Source organism: Protobothrops mucrosquamatus, unplaced genomic scaffold (assembly GCF_001527695.2).
Source record: "Protobothrops mucrosquamatus isolate PMUCROS unplaced genomic scaffold, P.Mucros_1.0 scaffold517, whole genome shotgun sequence".
NCBI classification, from domain to species: Eukaryota; Metazoa; Chordata; class Lepidosauria; order Squamata; family Viperidae; genus Protobothrops; species Protobothrops mucrosquamatus.
In genome coordinates, this window is record NW_015386830.1 from 641,382 (window position 1) to 665,683 (window position 24,302).

A 24,302-nucleotide genomic window follows, 5' to 3' on the forward strand; every position below is an offset into this window, starting at 1 on the left:
CAGTTTTCAATGTTGTAGTTTAGCACACATCATCTGCAGGACGTCCGGCCTCTCCTGTTCCTCCCAGACCTTTTTTTTTTTTTTTTTGGTAATAGTCTGCATGACTTGCAGGCTAGCAAAGAGGTCGGAGAATCTGCAGAGGGCAGCAAGGAGGGACAGTGACATCACTCCCACCACCTCTATGCAGCCCCTTTTTCCTTTCAGAAGAAATGGCCACATTTAACTTTTTTTTAAAGAAGTGACAGAAAAAGGGAAAGTAATTTTAAGGATAACAAGCAGCAAGTCAGTTTCAAAAGCCATTTAAAGCCTGCTGCATTCTTAGGATCACCTTAAGACCTTAATTTATCTGTAAGATTATATAATGTTCTCTACTGTCCAGTAGAATATCCTTTTCCTTGGGTAAAAGCTATGTTACTTTACATTTCCTTTCTGAACAAATACCAATTTTCCCCTTCTCTTCTGACTCTCTTCTGCTCTCTGTTCAAGAACAGGTTCAGCCTGTTGGTGCCAGCTAAAAGGATTTCTGGTAGAGTTTCCTCTTTGCTTGATAGTTTAGCAAAGCCAGATTGGTCAGATAAGAAAATGCCTCTCTAGGGAAACCAGTGGGCTGAATTGTTATGATATAAAATATAACAACTAAAGACATCTTCCCTTCCTGAGCACAGGTATAGTGCTAACAATGTTTAAGCTTATAAAATGAATGAGGCTACTCATGGACAATTGCTTTCTTTCACTAGGATCAGCCATTTTTAAAGCATGGGTAGGCAACTTGTCATTCTCCAGATGCATTGGATCAGAGATCTATCATCCCTGACCAATCTTAATAGCTAAGATTGATGGGACTTGTAGTCCTTAATTCTTGTAGGTGCCAGTTGTCTATTCTCTATCAGGCTTATGTTCTTTATCTCCTACCATTTGTTTTTCTTGTAGATAATCTATAATGTAGCAAAGCAAGGCTGGAAACATTCGTGGTGATATACATTTTTATTTTTAGGGAGTGTCTTCTTAAATTGACACAGCCATTGAAAGACTATCAGTTTCAGACCCTGACTTTCTCGAGTTGCATATGTAGGTCAGACTCACTACTTCATGATTCCCAACCTATCTATATATTCATTATTGTTTCGTTGATTAAATACTGGCCCAGCTTCATGCAGGATTAAAATATAATTAAGTTCCTACTTTGAAGGTCTTCCTTTCTTCCCCTTTAATAGTTGCTTAAGTAAAGAAATTAAGCAGCTTTTCCCACATCATTTTTATCTCCATAGCAGGGACAAAGATTATGTGGCAATGTAACAACAGAGTATAATTATTCTCTGAAATGAAAAGGCCACCATCTTAGCTTGTCACAACTGAAACACATGTTATCTAAGGTTATTGGCAGCCAGGCCTTTTTCTTCTTGATAAAATAACTATTGAACTAGTTCCTCAAAAGTTCACATCCTGCTTCATGCAGGCCTAGAGGGGTTCCTCCAGACTCAAGGCTATTGAAACATCCTCAGTTTCTGGCCCGAAAACATTTGTTACTGGCACACTGTCTGTCTGTTGAGTTTGATCCTGTTTCTCTGCAAACTGCACAGCAGCATGTATGCCATGGAATGAGAGCAACTCTGGATCCTGCATCCCAGTAAGCCATCCTCCTGCCTGGAGCAAACGCCGTATGGATGGGTTACAATTGGCCAGCAGGACCTGTATACCGATCTTCTTGTAATCTTGACGCATCTCCTTCAGCACACTAAGGCCTACACTGTCTATAAATTGCATGGCTCCACAATCAATGATCAAGGTATGCATATCTAACGAGGTATCGGGAGCATCTGCTGAAGCCTTTGAGGTCTTGGTTCCCCTTAGGCAATTCAACTTGGAAGAAAAACAACTTTGATTTTTGGTTAGGTTTGCTTTAGCTTCAGCTTTTTGTTGTAGAGCAGCAACTAGGCCGGGATTCACCCCCGTTTTCTTGAAAAGTGAACTTTTGAAGTAGTCTTTGTTTGCGTAGTAAAGAGAAGTATCAAAGCGGAAGATCTTGATGTTTGCAATGCTACTGATCCTCTTGTAAATGAACTGATCCTCATAGATTTCAGAGTCATTCACCTTACCTAGAAGGGTGGCTCGGGGCCGTTGGGTGCGGAAGATGATGCACAGCAGAGCAAAGCAGACTCCTATCAGAAGGCCCAGTTCTGTGGAGATCAGAGATGAGGACAGCATGGTTACCCACCAGACTATGGTGTCTATTTTGCTGATCCGCCACATCTTGGGTACATCAGCAAATTTCCGCAATCCTCCCCTGAGATTAACAATTGTAATCACACCCAAGATGCAAGTTTGCAGTGAATAGAAGAGAGGTGCAATCCACAATAATACCAGGAGCAATGCAGCTGAAGATATCAAGCTTGATATTTGAGTATGGCATCCTGTTGATTCTTTCAGCAAGGTTTTTGATAAGGCTGCACAGGAAGCAAAGCAGTAGAAGAAAGATGGGATCAGATTTCCCATCCCAAGGGCAATCATCTCTTGGTTGGCTTGGACAGGATAACCATGCTTCTTGCCGAATATTTCTGACAGTGAGACTGTCATAGCAAAACCAATGATGGCAATAGGTAGAGCATCAACTGCCAGATTTGGCACAAGGCTCAGATCTGGGACAGCAGGTGGTTTGAAACCGGTGGGAATTGTACCACAAATTTTAGATTTGTATCTACTATTGAAGTTAAGGAAATGTGACAGGAGTGTGGCTCCAATTACCACCAGGAGTTCCATAGGAAATGGAGCCTTCATTTTGTCCTTAAATAAATTGTTGATTTCCTTTACTGGCACAATTAGAATTAAAGCCACCAGGCTGGTGACCAAATCACAGATGTTGGTCTTCCCAATATATCTGAAGATGTCAATCCATGTTAAAACAAGGGAGCCAATTCCATCATGCCGAGGGATCTTCAGTCCAAACAGAAGATTCACTTGGGAAGTGAGAATGGTAAGGGAGGACCCTGTCACAAACCCACTCAGAAGAGGTTCTGAGAGATAAACGGATATGAAGCCCAACTGGAAGACCCCTAGAATAATCTGAAAGGAAAAGTAAATAGAATTCATGATTCAGAAATAAATGCAATGAAAAAGAAGGTGATAGATCTCAAGTTGCATTTTTTTTGTCTGTTATTACTAGTTATAGAATTTGACTGTGACAAGTTAGATGTCAGATCTGGAACAAACAAGAGTTTGATAAAATATTAGAAAGAACAACTTTTCAAAAACAGTCTGTAACTCAGACATCCTATAGGGCTCACAATGATTGAAATCATATTAAAGTATTTGAAATAAATACATAAATATTTTACATGCAAAAGCCAAAATCAATCCTCAGGACAATTAGATGCATGCTATTAAAGTCCTGGATAGCCTATGGATTTCATGTAGAGATACACAAGGAGCATTAATTTTTTTCGCTTTGAATGAAGACTCTTCCGAACACTAAATATAAAGGCTTTTTTTTGCTCATACTAGGTAGATGGACACTTACATAGAAAGAAATTCTTTTAAAAGAAAGAGTAATTTATCTTACCTGATAAAGCCCAACCAAAAAAGTTAGAGTGGTTGCCACTGTGATTGCATAACAACCTCTGTTACAGATAAACGTGCCATTCATTGTGGCATTGGCTATGAGATCTGTATCCATGTCCAAATCATATCCTGCTAGAGTAAGTTGCCGGTTTACTGACTGTCCAATCATCAAGCAAAGGACCCCAAAAGAACCGACACAATTATGGCGTGACGTAGCCATGGCAAAGTAAATAATAGCACAGAAGAAGTTGGTATAGAGCCCATAAATGGGATCCTGGCTTGCAAGGATGGCATAGGAGATAGACTGAGGGATGGACACAACTCCTACCAACAAGCCTGAGATGACATCTCCCAGCAGATCTTCCTTGATATTGTAACGAGGAAGCCACTCGGTTACTGGGAACAACTGATGGAAGAAGGTGAGGACACTTTGTTGGTTGCAATTGCAGTTCTCTTTGGCTTTTGTGAGAAGCTTCTTGATGCTGAAGCCTGATGTTTCATATTCTTCGAGTTTGACGGGTGTGTAGGAAGACGATTGTGAAGACTGTGAAGAAGGCAAACTGGATGTGTCGTTGCTGTTCTCGGACTTTTGAGAGGCAGTGCCACCTTCCATGACTCCAAAGTAGCTGAAAAGAGGATGGACAGATATTTTTAAAGCAGAGTGCCTGACTTAGACACAGGGACAGTTGAATATTAATCTGATGATGCATTGCTGCACTGTTATTACAGAAGCTATATTGTTATATCTGTCTAACAATAAAAAAGGGAACTATTCAACCATAAAAAGTCAGCACTAAAATTTTGAACATAAAAGTTGCTTCTACATATTAACTTAAATGTATTCATCATGCGTGTTGGTTGTCAACATAACCTCTAGTATCCTGTACTCACCGCACCATCAGAAGGCATACATCAAACTCCCAAATTATTTTTTTAAATTTTTCCCCTTTTTAAAAGTATTTTAAATCTAAGATTGCCAAATTTCATGAGATGTTCTTCTCAGCAATCTCTTAAAAACATACAAAAGAAATTGCTTGACACCCTATTAGTTTTAGCAATGCTGAGATTTAAACCATTTAATTTTAATGGTATTATTATCATCATCACTATTGTTTGAGAACATCTGAGCTATTGTACAAGATTTAAAAAGTTGATAACCTTTTTCCTACATCCCAAACCTTTTAAAAGCATTTGCCATAGTATAAAACAAAAACATTAGGAAAGTTTAAATATGTATGTTCAGTTTATACCGGTCCAAGTGGTTCCAGTATGATAGGAATCAGACTTTTTATCACAGTCTAAATCTGTCCTTCTGCAAGATTACTTAGCAAACTGTTTAGGTGGTTTGAGAGTGTTTGCCCCAAATGGGTTGAATTTCCTTTTATTGCCACTCAACATGAATGTCCAACATGTTTTTTTTAAGAGTATATTTGCTAAGAGAACCAGTTTGGTGTAATATTTAATGCACCAGACTAACAATTGAGAAAACATGAGTTCTAGTCCTGCCTTAGCAGAGCTAGTTCTAGGCTAAGGCCGAATGGGTAGCAGCCTAAGGACAGCAAATGTTAGTGGGCGGCAAAATTGAAACGACTTTTGAAAAGCACAAAAAATGAGAAGCAGTAGCAGTGTCCTCCATAAGCCAGCATGCTGACTCAAAGATCAAATATAATTTTGCAGAATTATTGTCATATAACAACAATGAGCGATGAGGTAATTAAAATTACTGTGTGTATATAAGGTTTAAATGTCTGAGAAAAGAAAAAAAATGTCTGAGGCTGAAAACCATAAATTTAAAGCTCAGAAACCTGAAGAAGAAAAAAACCCAAGAGAGGCACCTTTTTGAAATTCCTGACAAAAATTGGAAGATGAACTAAAACGTAGCGGACACCTGGATATGAATTTGCCCACATTGCCCAATTTCTGGAGCCAGCCCTGCACCTTAGGCATGAAGCCAACTGGATAACCCTGGGCCAGTCTCTCTCTCTCTCTCTCTCTCTCTCTCTCTCTCTCTCTCTCTCTCTCTCTCTCTCTCTCTCTCTCTCTCTCTCCTCCCTCCCTCCCTCCCTCCCTCCCTCTCTCTCTTCCAAAAAACTTACCAAGAAAACTTCAGAGTCTATTATAAATTTCTATAACATGTGTTCATTAATATGTGGATACAGATACACTCATGCATATTACTGTAAGAATAACAATAACAGTGCAGAATTCTTGCAGAAAAAAATAGTACGACCACAATAGAGCCCAAAATTTCTGTTGCTAAGTGAGACATTTGTTAAGTGAGTTTTGCCCCATTTTACGACCTTTCTTGCCACAGTTGTAAAGTGAATCACTGCAGTTGTTAAGTTAGTAACACGGTTGTTAAGTGAAAGTGGCTTCGCCATTGACTTTGCTGGTCATAAAAATCACAAAAGGTGATCACGTGACTCCCGGACACTGCAACCTTCATAGATATGTGTCAGTTGCCGAACATCTGAATTTTGATCATGTGACCATGAGGGTTCTGCAACAGTCATAAGTGTGAAAAATCTTATGTTGTTTTTTGCAATGACTTTGTAACTTCAAACGATCACTAAACGAACCACTGTAAGTCAAAGATTACCTGTAGGGTCTTCTGGTCTTTAGGAAAAAGAATCCCACATAGAATTCCAATAAATAACTTATTATACTAAAAAGTAGAACAAGTAATTTTAAAAGCAATGTGTTCAGTAATCAATTATATATTGCTTCTAAGGAATGCAGCCTCCTGTTAGCTCTTTCTTTTCTCCCTGTGCTGAAAAAAATATCTACCGTATACATTCTATAATTTATAGAACTTGATCTAGAGAAATGTGCTATTTTTCCTTTTGCAACCTCTGTAATCTTCCAGCAGGCCAGGAATGGGCCTGTGTATCTTCTAATCTAGACCTAATGCTGATATTTTTTTCACTTCTGCTTTTTAGTTTCCTGAAGTTGAGCTTGCTTTCTGAAAAAGGCTGTAGGATGGTTTGAATGGTGTTTGAAAATAGATGAGTGTCTTTCCCTATCTATTTATTCTCTGCGTATTTTTTTTTTTAAAAAACTCAGTACTGTATAGGGATGCATAGACAGAAAAAAAAATAGAAAGAATTTTTTGAAAGCACAGGATGGCAGGAAATATAACACAACTGGATCATATTCTGAAATGTGTATAAATGTTTATTGAATGAACATATTATCTGAGATCAATTGCTTAACTTGTTTAATTAGCAGTGCTAATTTCTATGTTTTCTGTACAGTTTAATTTTTTTAAATAGTTTAAATTTAGGTATATATTGAGGAACAATACTTATTACAGTCACTTTTAGCAGAATTAATATAAGATCTTTACAATTTTCTTTTAAAGACAATATGAGAATAATCATATAGGCCAGTGATAAGTAACCCGTTGCCTATTAAGTGACACTTCTTTTCAGAATAATACAAAGAAAATTTTGTTTGGCTTCTTTGTATCTCCACTGGTGATCTTCCATTTTATTTATACAGTGTCTGCACTAATGGGGCAGAACTCTAAACCAACTCTAAATCAAATAACAGCTTTAAACACCTTGCTGTACACTAGCATTTTCATTTCTGAAACAGCTTCATGTATCTCTAAGCTAAATGGCCACTCCTTGTAGCTGCGACCATTGCAGTGTCCACCAATTACACGATTGCAATTTGGGCTCTTGGCAACTGGCTCATGTTTACAATGGCCATAACATCCTGTAGTCATGAGATCACCCGTCACAACTTTCAGTGCTGGCTTCTGACAATCAGAATAGAGCTGGAAGGGACCTTGGAGGTCTTCTAGTCCAACTCCTTGCTCAAGCAGGAGACCCTATATCAGGGGTAGTCAACCTTGGCTCTTTTAGTTGAAGTCCACGAGTCATAAAAGAGCCAAAGTTGACTACCCCTGCCCTATACCATTTCAGACAGGTGGCTGTCCAGTCTCTTCTTAAAAACCTCCAGTGATGAAGCACCCAAAACTTCTGACAGCAAAAGCTGTTCCATTGGTTAATTGTCCTCACAGTTAGGAAGTTCTGCCTTGATTTCAGGTTGCTTCTTTTCTTGATTAGTTTCCATCCATTGTTTCTTGTCCTGCTCTCTAGTGCTTTGGAAAACAAGTAAGGTCAGTGGTGATCCTAAGATGTTGCTCCTAATAATCATACAGGATTCATTTTATGGGAAATGGAACTGCCACAACTGCTATCATAAGTCAGCATGATCACGTGACATTGCACTTCGTGATCACATGGCTCAGTAACAGAGTTGCCTGTCCCAATTCCTGTTGTTAAGTGAGTATCCTCTGTAATGAAGAAGGTTGATGTATAATCTGAAATTCTTACTTTATCATGATTTACCAGGCAATCTTGAAAAAGCTATTCTTTTCTGCCTGCCTCTCTCACCCCAGCAATAGAGAAGACAATAATTTTAACTTACCTTCCAGGATGGTTATAAAGTTTGCAAGTCAATAATGTTTATAATGCAATTTGAACACTTGAAAATGCTATAAAAAAAACCTTTGTGTATGATACTGATGAAATAGTCTTTGGAATTTTCCTTATTTAAAGAAAAATTATAAGATATCTTCATTTTATTTTATTTTTATTTTTGTGGTTGACATGAGAAGAATTCTTCCATGAGAGTTCTAAGCCTAAAGTAGTTTTGACTGTTTGATCTGTGAAAATCCAGAAGTTAGAATCTGCCTACAATGTCTATGTGTATAAAGTTTAACATTCCCCAAAAAACAAAGACTATTTTCTGGAATCTGCCATCCATCTGGTAAACTTGCAAGATTCGTTTTTCTCATCATGCACATGTATACATAATCCGAACTAGACTGTGTTGTCTCTCTGTGTCATATAATATATGTGGGTGTATGCATAATTCTATATTTATTTATTTATTTTTGTCATATTTATGTAGTGTATATTGGAGGTGGTAACCCTTTGAGAGCTGTAAGCAATGAAATTTCATTTTAATGTATGCCGATTAGTATACATTCAAAGTGACAATAAAGTTATTATTCTATTCTATTCTATTCTATTCTATTCTATTATCATGCATAGGCCATGCATAGTTAGAACATGATAACAACACGCAAATCTTTATATTGCTGTAACCTTTATTCCCAATCTAGAATTCACTACCTCCATACCCACACCTTAATTAAAACCATTTTTACCTATGTTGCATTTATTTACTCACCAACAGCAGGAACTATCCTAAATACATGTTAGTAAGCTGCATGCAAGAGGTTTCTTTATCCTCAGCTTAAGAATGATTAATAATCAGCTTGTATAGCTTAAAAAAATGAGAATAGTGATTCACATTCTGCAATATGTGCTACCCATATAATCAGTTAGATCAAGAGTAGAGCAGAAGCATTTTCATGCTCAAGTATACCTTGATCTATGTACTTATTTGGTGGCGTCCAGCAATAATTATTAATATCCTTCTCCTCTCAAATTTAAATTTCAGAGACTCTGGAGAAACTTCATTCTCTAAAAATCTTTCTTTCTGTGTGTGTGAGAGAGAGAGAGGGAGAGAGAGAGAGAAAGAGAGGGAAAGAGAGAGAGAGAGAGAGAGAGAGAGAGAGAGAGAGAGAGAGAGAGAGAGAGAGAGAGAGAGAGAGAACAATCATCACCAACAAATTTTTCCAAAGCAAAATTAAAGCTGCTGAAATTGCCTGGGGCAGTTGGAGGATACCTTCCCTTTCCCAGCATCTCTCAGTTCATCCCATAAAACATTTTGCTGGATAGAAATGAAGAAGAAATCAAACTCTATAATGCTTCAAACCTGGGCTCTTTGCCTTCTTCTTTCCTTGAACTGAATCCCATATTGATAGGAGGAGACGAATGGTCTTGGGTTCAGTTCAGTAGGCTTTTTATCTACCTCCATATAATTGCCACTAATTTGCCCGTCCACATTTGCTTGTATTTTGAAAACAAACATCATTTAAGTGGAATATTTTTACAGAAACTTCTCTCGAGCATTAATGATTCTTTTAAAAATTTAAACCAATAATAGGGAGGATGATACGCCCATCAGGATCTCCAGAACTTTGTTTGCAAAACAAAAAGAGCTGCTAGTGCACATTTTTTTCTTTTGAACCCTCTTAATTTCCCAAGTCTTGTTTTAGGAAAAGGGAAAACAGGAAGGTGATTTGATCAATATGGAACAGTGTGGGCGATGTGAGGAGCCAAAGGGAATATGAAAACATTTCCTTATTTGAAAATAAATTATGAAAACAAAAATGAATAAGCGAAAAAAGAAATTAAAAAGTTATACTAAAAGGCCAAAAATTAAAAACTGAAATGGTGACTAGATTTAAGTAAATTTGCTTTTCATATGGAGTTTTTTCAGAGATCTTTGGTGCATTAATTTTTCAGTCAAAGAAATTACAAATATTAATGCAATTTTCCAGTGTTTTGCAATAACAAACCTATTAGGTTATGGCAGGAACTGGATTAATGTCTTGTGCTGCATTGATTTCTAGGTATTAGGATTTATGGATATTAAATCAACAGCAGGATTCATTATGAAAGTGATTTTTCTAGTTCTATAAAAACATTTTAACCACAAATTAATAAACATTGTCCTAAAAGATGGTGCATAAATTTACTTACAATACCACCAATACACGTAATTTAGGTACAAAAAGTTGTAATTTACATAGCATAATTTTACTAGGTTGGCACACCATCTAAATTTTTCTTTATGGTTAAGTTTTGGTGGCTTGCTGCAATTTTGAAAGGATCCATGATACAAAAAGTACCAGTGAAATTAATCAGGATTAGATGCCAAATTATGCTCCCAGAACTGAAGAAGTGAAACATCTTCAAGGAAAAGCAAAGAAAGGCCAGACATTAATGCCTCTTGAAAAAGTACCTTTGAGACAACCATGAGCTGTCCTGGATGACTGAGAATCTCCATTTATGCTCCAAGACATTTTGTGAATCCTTGAACCTGAATGTGCTTGCCGCAAATGTTTCATATAATATTGATCAGATTTGATTGGCTGAAACAGACTCTAAAGGAGATTTTGAAAATCGTCTTTCTTTCTTTCTTTCTTTTTTCTTTCTTTCTTTCTTTCTTTCTCTTTCTTTCTTTCTTTCTTTCTTTCTTTCTTTCTTTTCTCTCTCTCTCTCTCTCTCTCTCTTTCTTTCTTTCCATTTTCTTTTGCAAGTTGTCTGGACAAGTTTACTTAAAAGAGAAAAAGAGCAATAATAGGCCAGGGAATATGTAACCCACTCCACCAGAGTAGAAGAGTATAGAAATGCCTAGAAAATATGTTTTTTGCTTCCTAATTTAAAAGCCTTGCATTTGGATACCAAGCATGCCCGATGAAAAGAATATTTCATAATGCTTTACTGCATCTATGAGGACATCTAGAGGAAGTTCTCTGAAAATTCTAATGGCTTAAATTAAAAATAGCCAAATCTACATGATTGTAGATAAATGGATAAGGGAATTGATAATTTAAACCCACATCTTTGTTTCTTCTTGAGAGAGCGTGACAATCTTTCAGAGAATGTTTGCAACCTTGCCACGGTGGGAGTGGTCAGTTACTAACATCTTTTAACCTGTTGAATTATTCTTTATTAATCCTTCTAGCCTAGCAGTGCAACTCACCTTTGACCTCACCCCGGGTATCTGAGCATATTTCCAAATAAAGGACAGAGTTATAGACCCCATTGTTTGTATTTTATAAATCTATCCACTATGATCCCCAGACATTCTTTAAAATCAAGATCATGTTAGAGGCAGGAGCTTTGCTGTATGCTTTCACTGATATTTTATTGAGTTTTTTTAACAATAGCAATAGCACTTAGACTTACGTACCACTCCGTAGAGCTTTACAGCCCTGTCTGAGCAGTTTACAAAGTCAGCATGTTGCCTCCCAAAATATGGGTCCTCATTTTAACAACCTCAGAAGGATGGAAGGAGGGGTCAACTTCAAGCTCTGCCAGGATCGAACTCCAGACTGTAGGCACTGTTTGCCTGCAATGCTGCATTCTACCACTGTGTCACCAGGGCTCTAACAAACAGGAGAAACAGGGGTCTGGTGACCCCCCAAAAAGAGATGTACCTTTTTAATGTACATTTTTAAAAAATCTTATTAAAAATGAATGAACTCTGTGCCACATTATATTTCCAAGTCTTCTTCTGATAGTCAGTACGTAGGGTGTAGGGTTCTACACTTCAAATTCTGTTCAAGATTCTCCTCAGAACCAAATGTGATTTGATTTGCAGAGATAATGTACATATGCAATGCCAAAATTGTTGAAGGACAATACAAAGGACAAGCTCTCAATGTTTCCCTTCCATTAGTCAATGGCCATAAGGAAGCTAAAAACTACTAGAATACCCTTGCATGAAAGTCATACTTTCTCGTGTAATCAAATCAGCCCCTGTTGAGATATAGGTATATTTTGCACACAACTGAAAATGAGATTTGCAGAGGAGAAGGAAAAAATGTTTAACCTTTTCCCAACCCACTGTTCTTTATATCGCGTGAAATACCTCCTCCAACTTGTATTTCTTACTTTGGGGCAACGGCTTGGAGAGCATTTTGTAGCAGCAGAACTGAAATGTCAAGCTGCAACCTGCTTTTCTTCTTGAATTTTGTTTCCTGAAACTTGAATCTGTGCATTCCAATGCTTAATGCTCCTTCTGAGTTTACAAGTGTCCCAGTGGTAAAGAATGCTGTTCCAGAGGTGTCTTTTGGAAATAAAGTTTAGTAAGACAAACCCACACAGAAAAAGTAACTGTTTCTTCATTATGCCAGGAGTAAGAAGGAAAATTTGGAGAAACATTTAATTTAGGAAATCAAATCCTCGCTCTGGAGTCCACTTATTTGATAAATCTGCAGTGAAACGAATATATTAGTAACAGAAAGAACTGAAAAACATCACGAGAATCATGCTGTTTGCTTAATGCTGCACGCCTGACTCTCCAAGCATGACTGCCAGAATTTCGAATTGCAGCTTTCCTTAATTTCCCATCAAAACTTTTTAAAAGTCTACTTAAAGCAAATGTATATTATCAGAAGAAAATTTGTGAATGCATGCAATGTTTGTTGAATTATTGTTATTTCAACATTTTGTTCAACGTTTGTTGAAACATATAATTTTCTAGAGGAAACCTGGAGGCACATCAGCCATGGCAACTCCTTCTGAGCATAACGGCTGACTAGAACTTTATCACTCAGATCTCTTGGAGAAAATATTTGCCATTATTTCTGGTGTCAATTCTGTTTAGTCAATGTAGACCAGGGATGTCAAACTCAATTTCATTGAGGGCCGCATCAGCATTGCGGTTGCCCTCAGGGGCCGGGTGGGTGTGGCCAGGGTGAGTGCAGCCTACGGGGTGGGCGTGGATAGAGTGGGTGTGGCCTACTGGGTGGATGTGGCCAGCTCTACATCGTTCGCGTCAAGGGTGCCTGTGGGGGCCTGGGCAGGAGTGGGACAGATATGAGAGTCTCTGGTAGAAGGGGATGGGACCAGGGCAATTGCCAAGGCATGGTCCACTGGCGGAGCCTTACTGTTCCTCTCAGACCATGCGGGGGGGGGGGCTTATGGAACTAAGACTGAATGCGTTTCAGCATAGATGGCCACCACAAAATTGTACATTGGCTCCCGGCTGGCGTGGGCCAGGGTCAAGGCAAGGGGGCCGTTCCCTCACTGTTTCCAGGATGGCTTCGCGGGCCACATGAAACCACTTCGCGGGCTGCATCCGGCCCCCGGGCCTTGTGTTTGACATGTCTGATGTAGACTTTTATTATAAAGTTCTGTTTTCTTTAATATCATGTTCTTAGCTTGAGCTACACTTTCTCAGAATCGGGCAGTAATGGTTTTTTTCAGGTGAAACTATGAAACTACTTTTCTGCCAGGTTCATAACCCCAATACATGAGATTCTAGTGTTAAAACAGTGTTTTCTCCTTTATCAGCAGTCCATGTCATTTTCAAAGGCTATACAATCTGATGTAATTTGCCACTCATTCTATTGGTATCACAATCAAGTGACCTTTAATGAGAGGGAACCCCTTCCCATTGGGTTCCTAGGCATTCTGCTCTGTTAACATGATGGGGCCTTCACCCCCTTTCCAGGGAAGAGCTGGGCATAGCTGCTCAAAAACTCAAAAACTTTAGCTCTCTAAAGACAGTTCTGTACAAAGCAACCACTTCGTAAATGCATGGTAGAACATAGGAGAACAAACCCATCAGGACAAGATTCTGCAGTCCATCTGCATTTAAAAGACAAAGTCTACTCTTTTGAAGACAGCAAAGTCCAAATTTTGGAAAGAGAGGATCACTGGTTTGAAAGAGGGGTCAAAGAGGGGTCATCTATGTCAAAATTGAATGGCCCTCTCTCCACAGAGGGGGAGGAATATGACATCTCCAGTCTACAACACAGTTCTTTCAGTAGTTCCAAGAAGGCTCCATACCCATTTGCACCACTCAGGTGGCCTTGAGGACACAGATAAACCTCCAAGTGGCCTCAACGACTCGATAAAAGAATGCAAATGACCAGCTGTCTGCAAGGAATATAAATCCTTCCATTGGCCACCATCCAGTCATAGCTGAAGAAGCTTCTTGGATAAAAAGCTAAATGTCTTCAAAGAAAAACAAGGAAGTCCAATTGCCTCTTGAAAAAAGCACCTTTGGGGCAACCATGACCTGGATGACTGAGAATCTCCAAAGATTCGCTAAAGACAGTTCACCAGGCTACCAATCTAAAGGTGAATGAACTGTCCAGAGCATCACTTTGCTTAGCTGTTCTTCACCATGCTTGGGAGGTGCTGGATTTTGAAATATCCATCTTTTCTGCTTTATCCAACATCACCCAAAACCACCAAACAGCTAACTGGTAGGCTTAGGAGATGTTGGGATTTAAGTATGGATTTAGCACTCTTTTCCAAACACTGTCCCTCTGCAAGCCAACTGATTAGTGGGGGAGAAGAATTTTGAAGGAACAATAGACCTGCCCTCAGTCCAAGTCTACTCAGCAACTACCAGTAGGAATTAGCAAGTTCTGATACACATGCTGTTCTTTTTCAATCTAATTATCTCCTGATAAAGCAGCAGAGGCTGGTCAGCCATCTGTTAAAACCCACCATCTTCCCAAGACCCTTCCTCGTGCTATCCTGATTGATTCCTCATTAGCTACTGCCTGTGACATTCAGGATTAAGCCAAAATAGAGGCAATGGATGCAGAATGCAACCTGGCAGCAAATGTTAAGCTGGGTGGAAATAACTTTAACATATTAGTAGAAATGGCCTATGTACTATGTGCTAGAAAGAGGCACAATATTATTCTTAGCCAAATCAATGCCTTCCAAATATTTTGGAGAACTCTCATCATCCCTACCATTGGCTGAACTGTTGGGACTTAATGAAAATGTAATCCAGAGTATCTGGAAGGTTCTAGACAAGACTGATCTTGATAATGACAGAATTTTATTGGCCTTTCCCAATCTAGAAACTTCCAAATATGCTATGTTATTTTTTTTTCTAGTATTACTAAGCAATATTAGAATAAAATAGAACAACAGAATTGGAAAGGACCCTGGAGGTCTTCTAGTCCAACTCCCTGCTCAGGCAGGAAACCCTACCTACACCATTTCAGACAAATGGTTATCCAATTTCTTCTTAAAAACCTCCAGAATAAAAACCCAACTATATGATTTTCTGTCCATAGACTCCTTTAAAAAAAGTAAAATAAACCATAGGTAAAGTATTGTTCCTTTTGCAATGTTAAAGCTTATTTTAGAATGTTATATGCAGTATTATATGAATTAATATATCTTAAACAAATATAGAGCAAAGGGTTTTAACCTAACACACCTGTCTATGTTATATATTTTCTTCACCCAAGACTTTGTTTCAACTGGATCAACCCAGGAGTGAGTTCATAAGATTTTTATCTTGCTTGGAATCTTTGGCAACCAGACTTGGAGAACATCCAGTTAAGCTGTCTTCCAGCTAGAAAATAATGGAATATATCTGAAGGAGGACAGGGAGAAGGAGAAGCAGACTACACATTTCCCATTAGCATTTTCTAGAATGTTAAATCGTCAGGTCTTATAGAAACAAATATCTCAGAGGGGGGGATTGGGTCCCAGGGATTGGGGGGGAGTAGGATAGTACATGCCTATGGTGAAGGTTGCAGTAGGGAAGAGACTGGACTGTTTGGGGGCTGGAAGTACACATTACCTTTAAACACGAGGTTGGAGACTGTTACTAATACTGTGTTTTATAATATTGCATAAAAGGACCATTTTCCATTGATTTTCATCTAACAGGTGATACAATAGTAGTAATTAAAAAATAATGTTGAAATGTTTCATTTAGATGAATAGTTCATTGGTGGAATTCAATTCTTGCTTCTTCTGTTGTAGACTTGTACACGATAGTCCATATACTCCATAACTATGAACTCACTACACCTGGCCAGGGTGTGTATTCAGTTTGCTTAAAGTTACTAAAGCTTGCCTAACCCGGAAGACTTCCTTCCCAGATATTTATTTTTATTTTATTGGTGTACCACTCACTTTTCAAGACTCAACAATAGTAAAACTGTCATGGAAACATAAGCATAAAATCATAAAAACTGCATAAAAATAAAAGCATAAAAGGAAAGTCATCACCTGTAACATGAAAAAAGTTAACTATCAGGAGCAATATAGAATAGAATAGAGCTGGAAGGGACCTTGGAGGTGTTCTAGTCCAGCCCCCTGCTCAAGCAGGAGAACCTATACTGTCCCAGACAGGTGAATGTTCAGTCTCTTCTTGAAAATCTCCAGTGGTCAGTTTCCAACCATTGTTTCTCTTCCTTCCCTCTGGTACTTTAGTGAATAATGTGACCCCCTCTTCCTTCTGGCAGCCCCTCAGATACTTGAACACTGCTATCATGTCTCCCCTATTTCTTCTTTTCTTTAGACTAGCCAAACCCAAGTCCCATAGCCATTCTTTGTATGTTTTAGTCTCCAGGCCTTTGATCATCTTAGTAGCTCTTCTCTGAACTTTTTCCAAGGTCTCAACATCTTCTTTGTGATATGGTGACCAAAATTGGCTGCAGTATTCCAGGTGTGGTCTTACTAGGGTTTTATAAAACGGTACTAATACTTTGCGTGAGCTTGATTTTATAACATCCAGCATTTTCCATTACATTTTACTAAGTGTTTGCAGGAACAGAAGGACCATATCCTTTCATGGGTGATCCACATGAATGACCTATGCCATTTCAATATTATAACTAGGTCTAAAATGATACAGAGAAGAATCCAGATTATCACAGTATCAGCTGTACATAAATCTATTTTATGAAAAAGGAGAAGTTTTAGATCACACAGAGGTTATCCATAGTCTCTGGATCAAGAGAGGACTTTTTCAGAAAGGGAGACTCCTCCTGCCCTCTTCAAGATGTTGGGTACAACAACTTCTTTTTTTTAAAAAAAGCATGGTCACCATTGTATTCAGAGGTGACAGCTCAAACTGGCAGGAGGTAAAGAGATCCAACTCAGAGATGGCTTTCATAGTATTGAGGACTTTGCCCATTTCCTCATATTCCACAGGATCAAAACAATCCCATATATTATTGAAAAATGCTGCCCCAATTATCTTAATCAACTTTGTCCATGGGGAATCCAACTCGGAGTAAATGCAAGCAAATGAACCTCAAGGTCCTTATAAATATGACACAGAAGCATTTACAGAGATTTTGTTTTATTTATTTAACATAATTTCTAACATCTCCATGCGACTCTGACTAAGTTGTACAGCAATAAATGATGTAAAAATAAAATCAGGTTAATACATTAAAAAAATTCATGTCTTAATTTCCCCCAAAGGTCCATGTGCCCTTAAACAAGTCATTGGATGGTTTTTAGTAGCTGCAAGAAGGATGTAATATTTATTCTAGCTTGCTGCTCATATCCCTGTCCTGAATTAGGACTTGTTTGATACTAATGTTCACTGTTCATTTTCTCGCTCAGTTGCTACATTTCTACATTTCTCTGTACACAGTGGGGCACCCCTGGATCTAAGTACAGGGGGAGGTTACTCAGGAACAATTTCATGATGGCCATAAAATCCTGAGGCCTTCCTGAGCCTTCCCTAATGCATAAAGCATGAAATCCCACAAACCATACATTTTAGGGATTGAGTTCACAGACCAGATCATGGAGCTGGGAAATGGATGCTGCTGTGCAGGAGGAGCATGGGTAGTACACCAATAGTACCTACCACATATGTATCTCCTTAATGGGAAAGCTGTATCTCTATGTTTTTCTCTTTCTTTTGAAGCTCATGCTTGGCTCATTTCTTTGCTTCATGTTTTCACACTTGCTTTAGAAACAGCAAAGTATTTTCCATGACCAACTTACCACCCTGAGAAGCACAGCTTTCATTTAAAACAATAAACATTTCTTGTCCCATAAAACAAGACCGTTTTATGCCTTTAGGGCAAATTTGTAGACTCTGTGGTTAAGAACCTATTGAACTTATTTAATTTGAGGCTACTTTGTGAATGAAGTGAATCTGTTAAAATGCTGTTTGCCACAAATGCTGTCTTTAATACTATGGGTGCTTCTCAAATCTTGAGGTTCTTTCTGTCAAATGTCATGGAATCATATTGGTAAAAGGGGCTATTTAGGCCATTGAGTCCAACATCCAGTTCTGTGCAAGAATCTTAGGGACTGTTTCTCCCCAGTTATTTCAGCCCACTAGATTTGGCAGAAAAAGCAATTTGCAGATACCATCAATTACATATCTATTTTGGGGTCCCAGGAAACATACATCTTCTGCCATGGCACCCAGTTTATGGAACATTCCCCCCCCTCCCCAAAAAAATTAGATTAGATCCATCCCTTTTATTCTGGAAAGCCCTCAAGATCTGGATATGTTATCAGGCTTGACGTTCCCAGAGAACAAGATATATAATTAGATGGCTCCATTATTAAAATGACCATTTTATCCTTTTCTCACATAGGGGTTTGTATATGTGTTTTATACTATTTATTTCTTAATGTAGATTTTTATATTTTTTATAGCTGTTGTTTTTACTTCTGTGGTTTTTATCCAATTGTTGTGTGCCACCCAGAGTTGCATTTGATTAGATAGGTGGCTATAAAATTTAAGAAGCACACTCTTTAAAAACATCATTATCTAGTCCAAATAAACAAAAATCATTCAAAATAGCAATTCATTAATTTTAACCTTGGTCAACCCCCCCCCCCAATTTTATATTCTTTCTATTTTCTTACATGAATTGCTAGTCCTTCAAATAATGTTCCCACATCTTTCTTCTCATAATCTTCTTGTCTCTTCTCCCAGAATGATTGGCATCTGTAACAAACCCCTTTTATAATTCCAGTATAATAAAGTTACCTTCATTAATATTCACTGTTTTTTCTCATGACATCATTGATAACTTCAACAAGTCCTTTTTGTAAATCCAAGATAAAGAAGTTATCCACAACACTTTTCTGGTTTAATATTTATGTGTCTTCTTTAATTGTTAAATTATAAACTGGTTTCATTTGTAAATCCAATTTTTCTTGTTTTGTATATCCAGTATATCCAGCATTCATCTTTTTCCCCCTCTGTTCCCTTGTCTCTCTTGTTCCTTTTTCTTTCCCTGAAGGATTGGAACCTGTTTCTTCTGGGCCATCCTTTTTAAAATCCAACTGGGCATAGTATCTTTTATGTCTTTTGTTTCTAGCAATCTTGCAGATTGCTTCCAATGTCAATTTCTGTCTTAAATGCCACCATTCTTTAATTTGATGCTTCTTTATCCAAGCTCATCAAGTGAAGTATGGCATTCACTGCTATAATATTTTGACTTTACTTTTTAAAAAATGTATACATGGTTATTTTCAAGTAGGAACAGAATGTTACTAAAAGCTTTACAAGTTATTCCATTCCTCTTCACTAATGTTTTCTAAGATTCTACCAGTAAGAAACTGTTTATGTTTCTTGTTCTGTTTTTAGTCTAGCAATGTTCACTTAAATTGAAATGTGTTGCCCATTTGGACAGAAAATTTGTTAGGGGTTCCTGTTGCACTCTATGACAAACACTTGTTTGCTAATTCAATAATCTCAGTGAAATCAATTGCACACCATTTTTGAATGGAAATAAAATAATAATAAAATAATAAGAGAATAAAATGTCTTATAAGTTTTTCTTTTAGGTTTAACATATACAAAGAGAGAGAAAGAGAAAAAGAAAGAGAGAACCAATACACACAACCAAATCTTACTCTCTGATTGCAGGGATATTGTCATCCTGCCCATGATGATCTTGGATTGACCCAATTGCTGATTCCTAGTATAGCTCTTAAAATGTGTCTCTGTGTGTGTGTGTGTGCGTGTGTGCGCGTATGTATGCATTCATTCATCCATCCATTCATGAGTACAAGATGTTTCTTAGATACAGCTTATCTTAATAGTTTCTGGAACATGATGTTATCAGCCAACAGATGGGCAGGGTTATGGATCAGTCAGTGAAACGTGCAGAAACAAGATTTTTTAAAAAATTAACCTTTACACAGCTTCTAAGTCCAATTAATCTCACATTAACTGATGCTAAGCAAAGGTCACTAGATCACTAGATCAGTTATATTAAGAAGTGCTTGTTTTGGGGAATAACTTCTAAAATAGCGCAGTAATACCAGCAGAAACTTGCTGGCTTAGGTTGATTTCTGTTCTGAACCTGTTTAGGCAGCAAAGAAGCAGTCCCAGCTCAAGCCATATGAAATCGCAGGCATTGTTTACTTGAGGAAGTGTATTATTCAGTCAGGCATTCAAAATTATGTTTAGAAAAAGCTAATGGCATTATCTGCAAATGTTTTCAGTATCTCTGTTGTGTGACGATGTGAATCCACACACATAACTGCCTTAGATAACTAGAGACAGAAGGGCTCATATGGATGCAAACATCCAGCATTAATTTTTCTTTCATTTAGAAACTACTGTTAAACATTGGCAAGTTCTTTGTGGATTGTAGTGTATTCTGAAAACTACAAGATCATGTTCCATCTTCTAAATCTAAACTCTTAGCGATCACATCAACAGATTTCTCTAGGAAGATTTGTTGGGTCTTCCAATGATGCATCTAGGTATTGTATCTGCTGTAATTGAGTCTTTCTACCTCACTACTGCTTGACCTCTTATCTATTCTTCCACCTTTCCCATTACAGACTGTATTATAGTCTTCTTCAGAGAGCTAGGTCTTATCTAAGTATGATAATTTGAATCTGATCATTTGTACCTTGATTGAGAATCTGGGTTAATTTGTTCATAGATTTATTTGTTTTCTTGGCTATTGATGGTATTCTTAAGAGTCTTGTCCAACACCAAAGTTCAAAGGTAGCAATATTCAGTCTGACTTATTGAAGGTCTAATAGGAAGGAACCGATTGTTATTTCATATGAAGATTCAACTTCAACTTAAAAATCTGGATTAGAACTAAACTTTTTTATAGTTAGTTTTATAAGGTTTTTTTTTTTATAGTTAACTGTATTTCACTCACAATTTCCTTCCCTCTAAAAAAGAATAGAAAACATTTTTAGGCTGGTAGTTTTACTGAGACTGTTGGGAAATCGCCCTGGTCACTCTCATAAAATGACCAAATAGCTGTTCTGGTGGATAAAGCCCATCATAGAATCACATTTATGAGGGGACAGACTGATAAGGTTCATCCCCAATACCCTTTCTATTTTCACCAGATCTGTTCTACCTTTCCCCACCCCCCAATTCCTCCTCCCCATCTTGCTTTTGTCCTTCTTTGCCTTAACCAAATGGCACACAAGTACTGGGCAGCAACAACCTATTCTTATTTTCTTGGAATCCTATGAAACCATCTTCAAAGTAAGATGATTGTGTTGATGTTTTGATTTGCAGCATACCCACTTTTAAATTATTTACTCCATTGTTTAAAATGCTAAAGAAACTTAAAGTTAGGTGCAAAGCCCAATGAACATTAAAGAAGAGGTTTGCAGGAATCAGCTTGCTAACTCTGTGCTAATGGCAATCTCCTCACCGTGGCTGACCACAATATTTTGCTGATAATAAGTTGCAGTCAAAGGAATTGTGAACAACCTTATCAGAATTCTGCATTTATACATTATGTTTAATTTGACACATTCCCTAGAGGAACCAGACCATTTGTGATTAGTCTAGAATGCTTTGTGGGTCAAGCGCTAAGAATAAATTAAAACAAACAAACAAATACCCACAAACAATACCCCTTGTTTGTTGATTTGATTTTGAGACAAAAATTATCTTCACCATCATTGATTATATTTCATTTGTCTTGCCTTATAATAGGTAGGTTAAGTTATGGGATTGAAAAGTTTCATGGCTACTTACATATAACTAAAACATCCAATTTGACCAAGATAAAGGGAAATTAAGTTGGAACATGATGTGTCCATAAATATCCCATCAAGTTGGTAAAAGGTATTCCATACCGCTGTAATTGTTTTTAATATATCATTGGACACAGTATTGTGCTACTAAGACTAGATGTCTTCTTATAACAGAAGTCAAAGGTAACTGCAGGTGAAAGGTATGTTCACATCAACGAAGGAATTTATAGTCTGTTTTACAACTAATTCATAAAGATATATAGGATGCTTACAATAAAGTAGTACCAGACTTATTTTATTTGACTCCTACAAACTGTGGAAAAGACTTGCTCTTACTCAACTCAATGTACTCTTAAAAAATTTTGTAACTTGCAACCCTCGCCAATAAATGTCACCATAAAGCCTCAGAATCTAAGTCCATGAAAGAAACAGTCTGTGCAAATGTGTCAAGAGAAATATATGGCACTCCTTTGCATTGTTTGCTCTTTGTCTTTCTTTCTCGCTCTCTCTGTCTCTCTCAAAATATGTAATATTGTAGTATTTAGAAGGTTTCCTTCCTTCCAACTTGGATTAGAAAACATTCAGAAGCAACCAATGTAAATAGTAGAGTTCTTGAAGTTAATTAAATGTCAGACTTTTTTTAAAGGCCTATTTGCCGATAATAACAAAAAAAATATCTATAAATTAGATAAGTTTGGTTAGGATCTAAGAGAGCAAAGTGGGGACAAGTCACCTTATCACATTGCTCATGGTTGTTATGGTTGTTAATTTGTGAGAATTATCACAAATATCATGAACATAGTAGTGAGAAGCCAGATTCAAATATGGATATTAGCTTAATTTCATCTTCCAATCATTTAATCTTTTAAATTTTCCCTGGCTATTTGATGTTTGCTTAGATCAGGAGTAGGTAACCTTGGCTCTTTTATGACTCATGGACTTCAACTCCCAGAATTCCTGAGCCAGCATGGCTCAGCTTGGAAACCTCTCCCTTTCCCCTCAGCATGGCTAGCTCAGGAATTCTGGGAGTTGAAGTCCACGAGTCATAAAAGAGCCAAGGTTGCCTACCCCTGGCTTAGATCATTGTTCCATTAAATTCTGAATCCAAAACATGACAGAGAAAAGACCAACACTGTATATTTAGTGCAATTAAAACTTAGTGTATGGACTCAGAGTGCCACCTTATGCTGTTCCAAATACTCCACCCCACCCAGATACCTTTCCCTTAGAAAGACTCCTTTTCAACATCAGATCTTATACAAGGAATAGTTCTCATCTGGCCCTTTGAATAGAATCTCAGTACAGGTGATTGTAATGAACCTATTTTTAATGGCACGAATCCTCTGTTAAAAGATAGCTTCAAAACTTAGTTGCAATACAATTACACTGATTTTAATTGGAAGAGAACATGTTTTTTGTCATTAGCATCCAGGTAACAGCAGGACATCATCTAAAAAGCTAAAAGATCAGCTATCTATTGTAGTACCAGTGATGACGACGCATGACGCATGTCAAAGGTGACACACCATGACGTTGAGTGACATGCCAGCATTCACCAACACACAATAACAATTCCACTCAAAAGCATGTCCCATTTTCATGCAACTTTTGGAGGCTGCAGAGGCTTCCCAAGAATGGGGTGTGCTCTCACTTGGCTTCCAAAACCTGCAAAAATTGTGCAAAATTGTGCTGTGCTTTCATGCAGTTTCCAGAGGCTACAAAAGCCACATTCTCCAAAACAGCTTCAAGAACAAAGACTTGCATGACCTGGAGTTGCCTAAAGTAGGCTACTTGAGCCTTTGAACAGGAAAAGAATATTGCCTGAAGGTAAGTGGCATGCTGCAGATCCTGGAGACCACTGTGCCACAAGGGCATGATTTGGAGAATGTTGCCAGGCAGGCTTTTTGAGTGGCAGCAATGGCACTAGGGCTGAAGTCAAGGCCTGGGAATCTACTTTATGTCCAGCCTCTGCACCACCACTGAGTTCATTCAGGATGGCCTAGATAGGGGTGGGGGACAGAATTATTTTCAGGATCCACTTTGGGTCAGTCACCAGGAACAGAAATTTAGTTTTCTGAGCTTTTAGACTCATGCTGGAGCCCATCCTCATGGAACTTCTCTCTAGCAGAATATGTGCTTTGGGCTGTTCTGGGCTAGCAGTGTCAAGGCAATCTGAATCTCAGAGTAAGCTGTTCCAGAAGGCAGACACTGCAACTGAGAAGGCAATCTGCCAGATGGCATTGCTTTATAGAAGGGACTCATAGCATGCCACCCTGTTGGATTTACTGGGAGAGGCAGATTCAACTGGAGAGAAAATAGCTCAAATCAGGGGTCCCCAACCCCCAGTCTGTGGACCAGCACTGGTCCAGGGCATGC

At 38.0% G+C, this 24,302-nt stretch overlaps 1 protein-coding gene across 1 annotated transcript; it reads right to left on the reverse strand.

Annotated features, from left to right (window-relative positions):
- Positions 1–94: 94 nt before the first annotated feature.
- On the reverse strand, positions 95–23,801 carry LOC107288288 (sulfate transporter). The gene is made up of 3 exons (XM_029284314.1): positions 23,578–23,801; positions 3,557–4,181; positions 95–3,060 (listed from the first exon to the last, which is right to left on the reverse strand). The coding sequence occupies exons 1-3, from the start codon at positions 23,799–23,801 to the stop codon at positions 1,459–1,461; spliced, it is 2,451 nt and encodes an 816-aa protein (XP_029140147.1). The 3' UTR covers positions 95–1,458.
- Between the last annotated feature and the right edge of the window lie 501 nt (positions 23,802–24,302).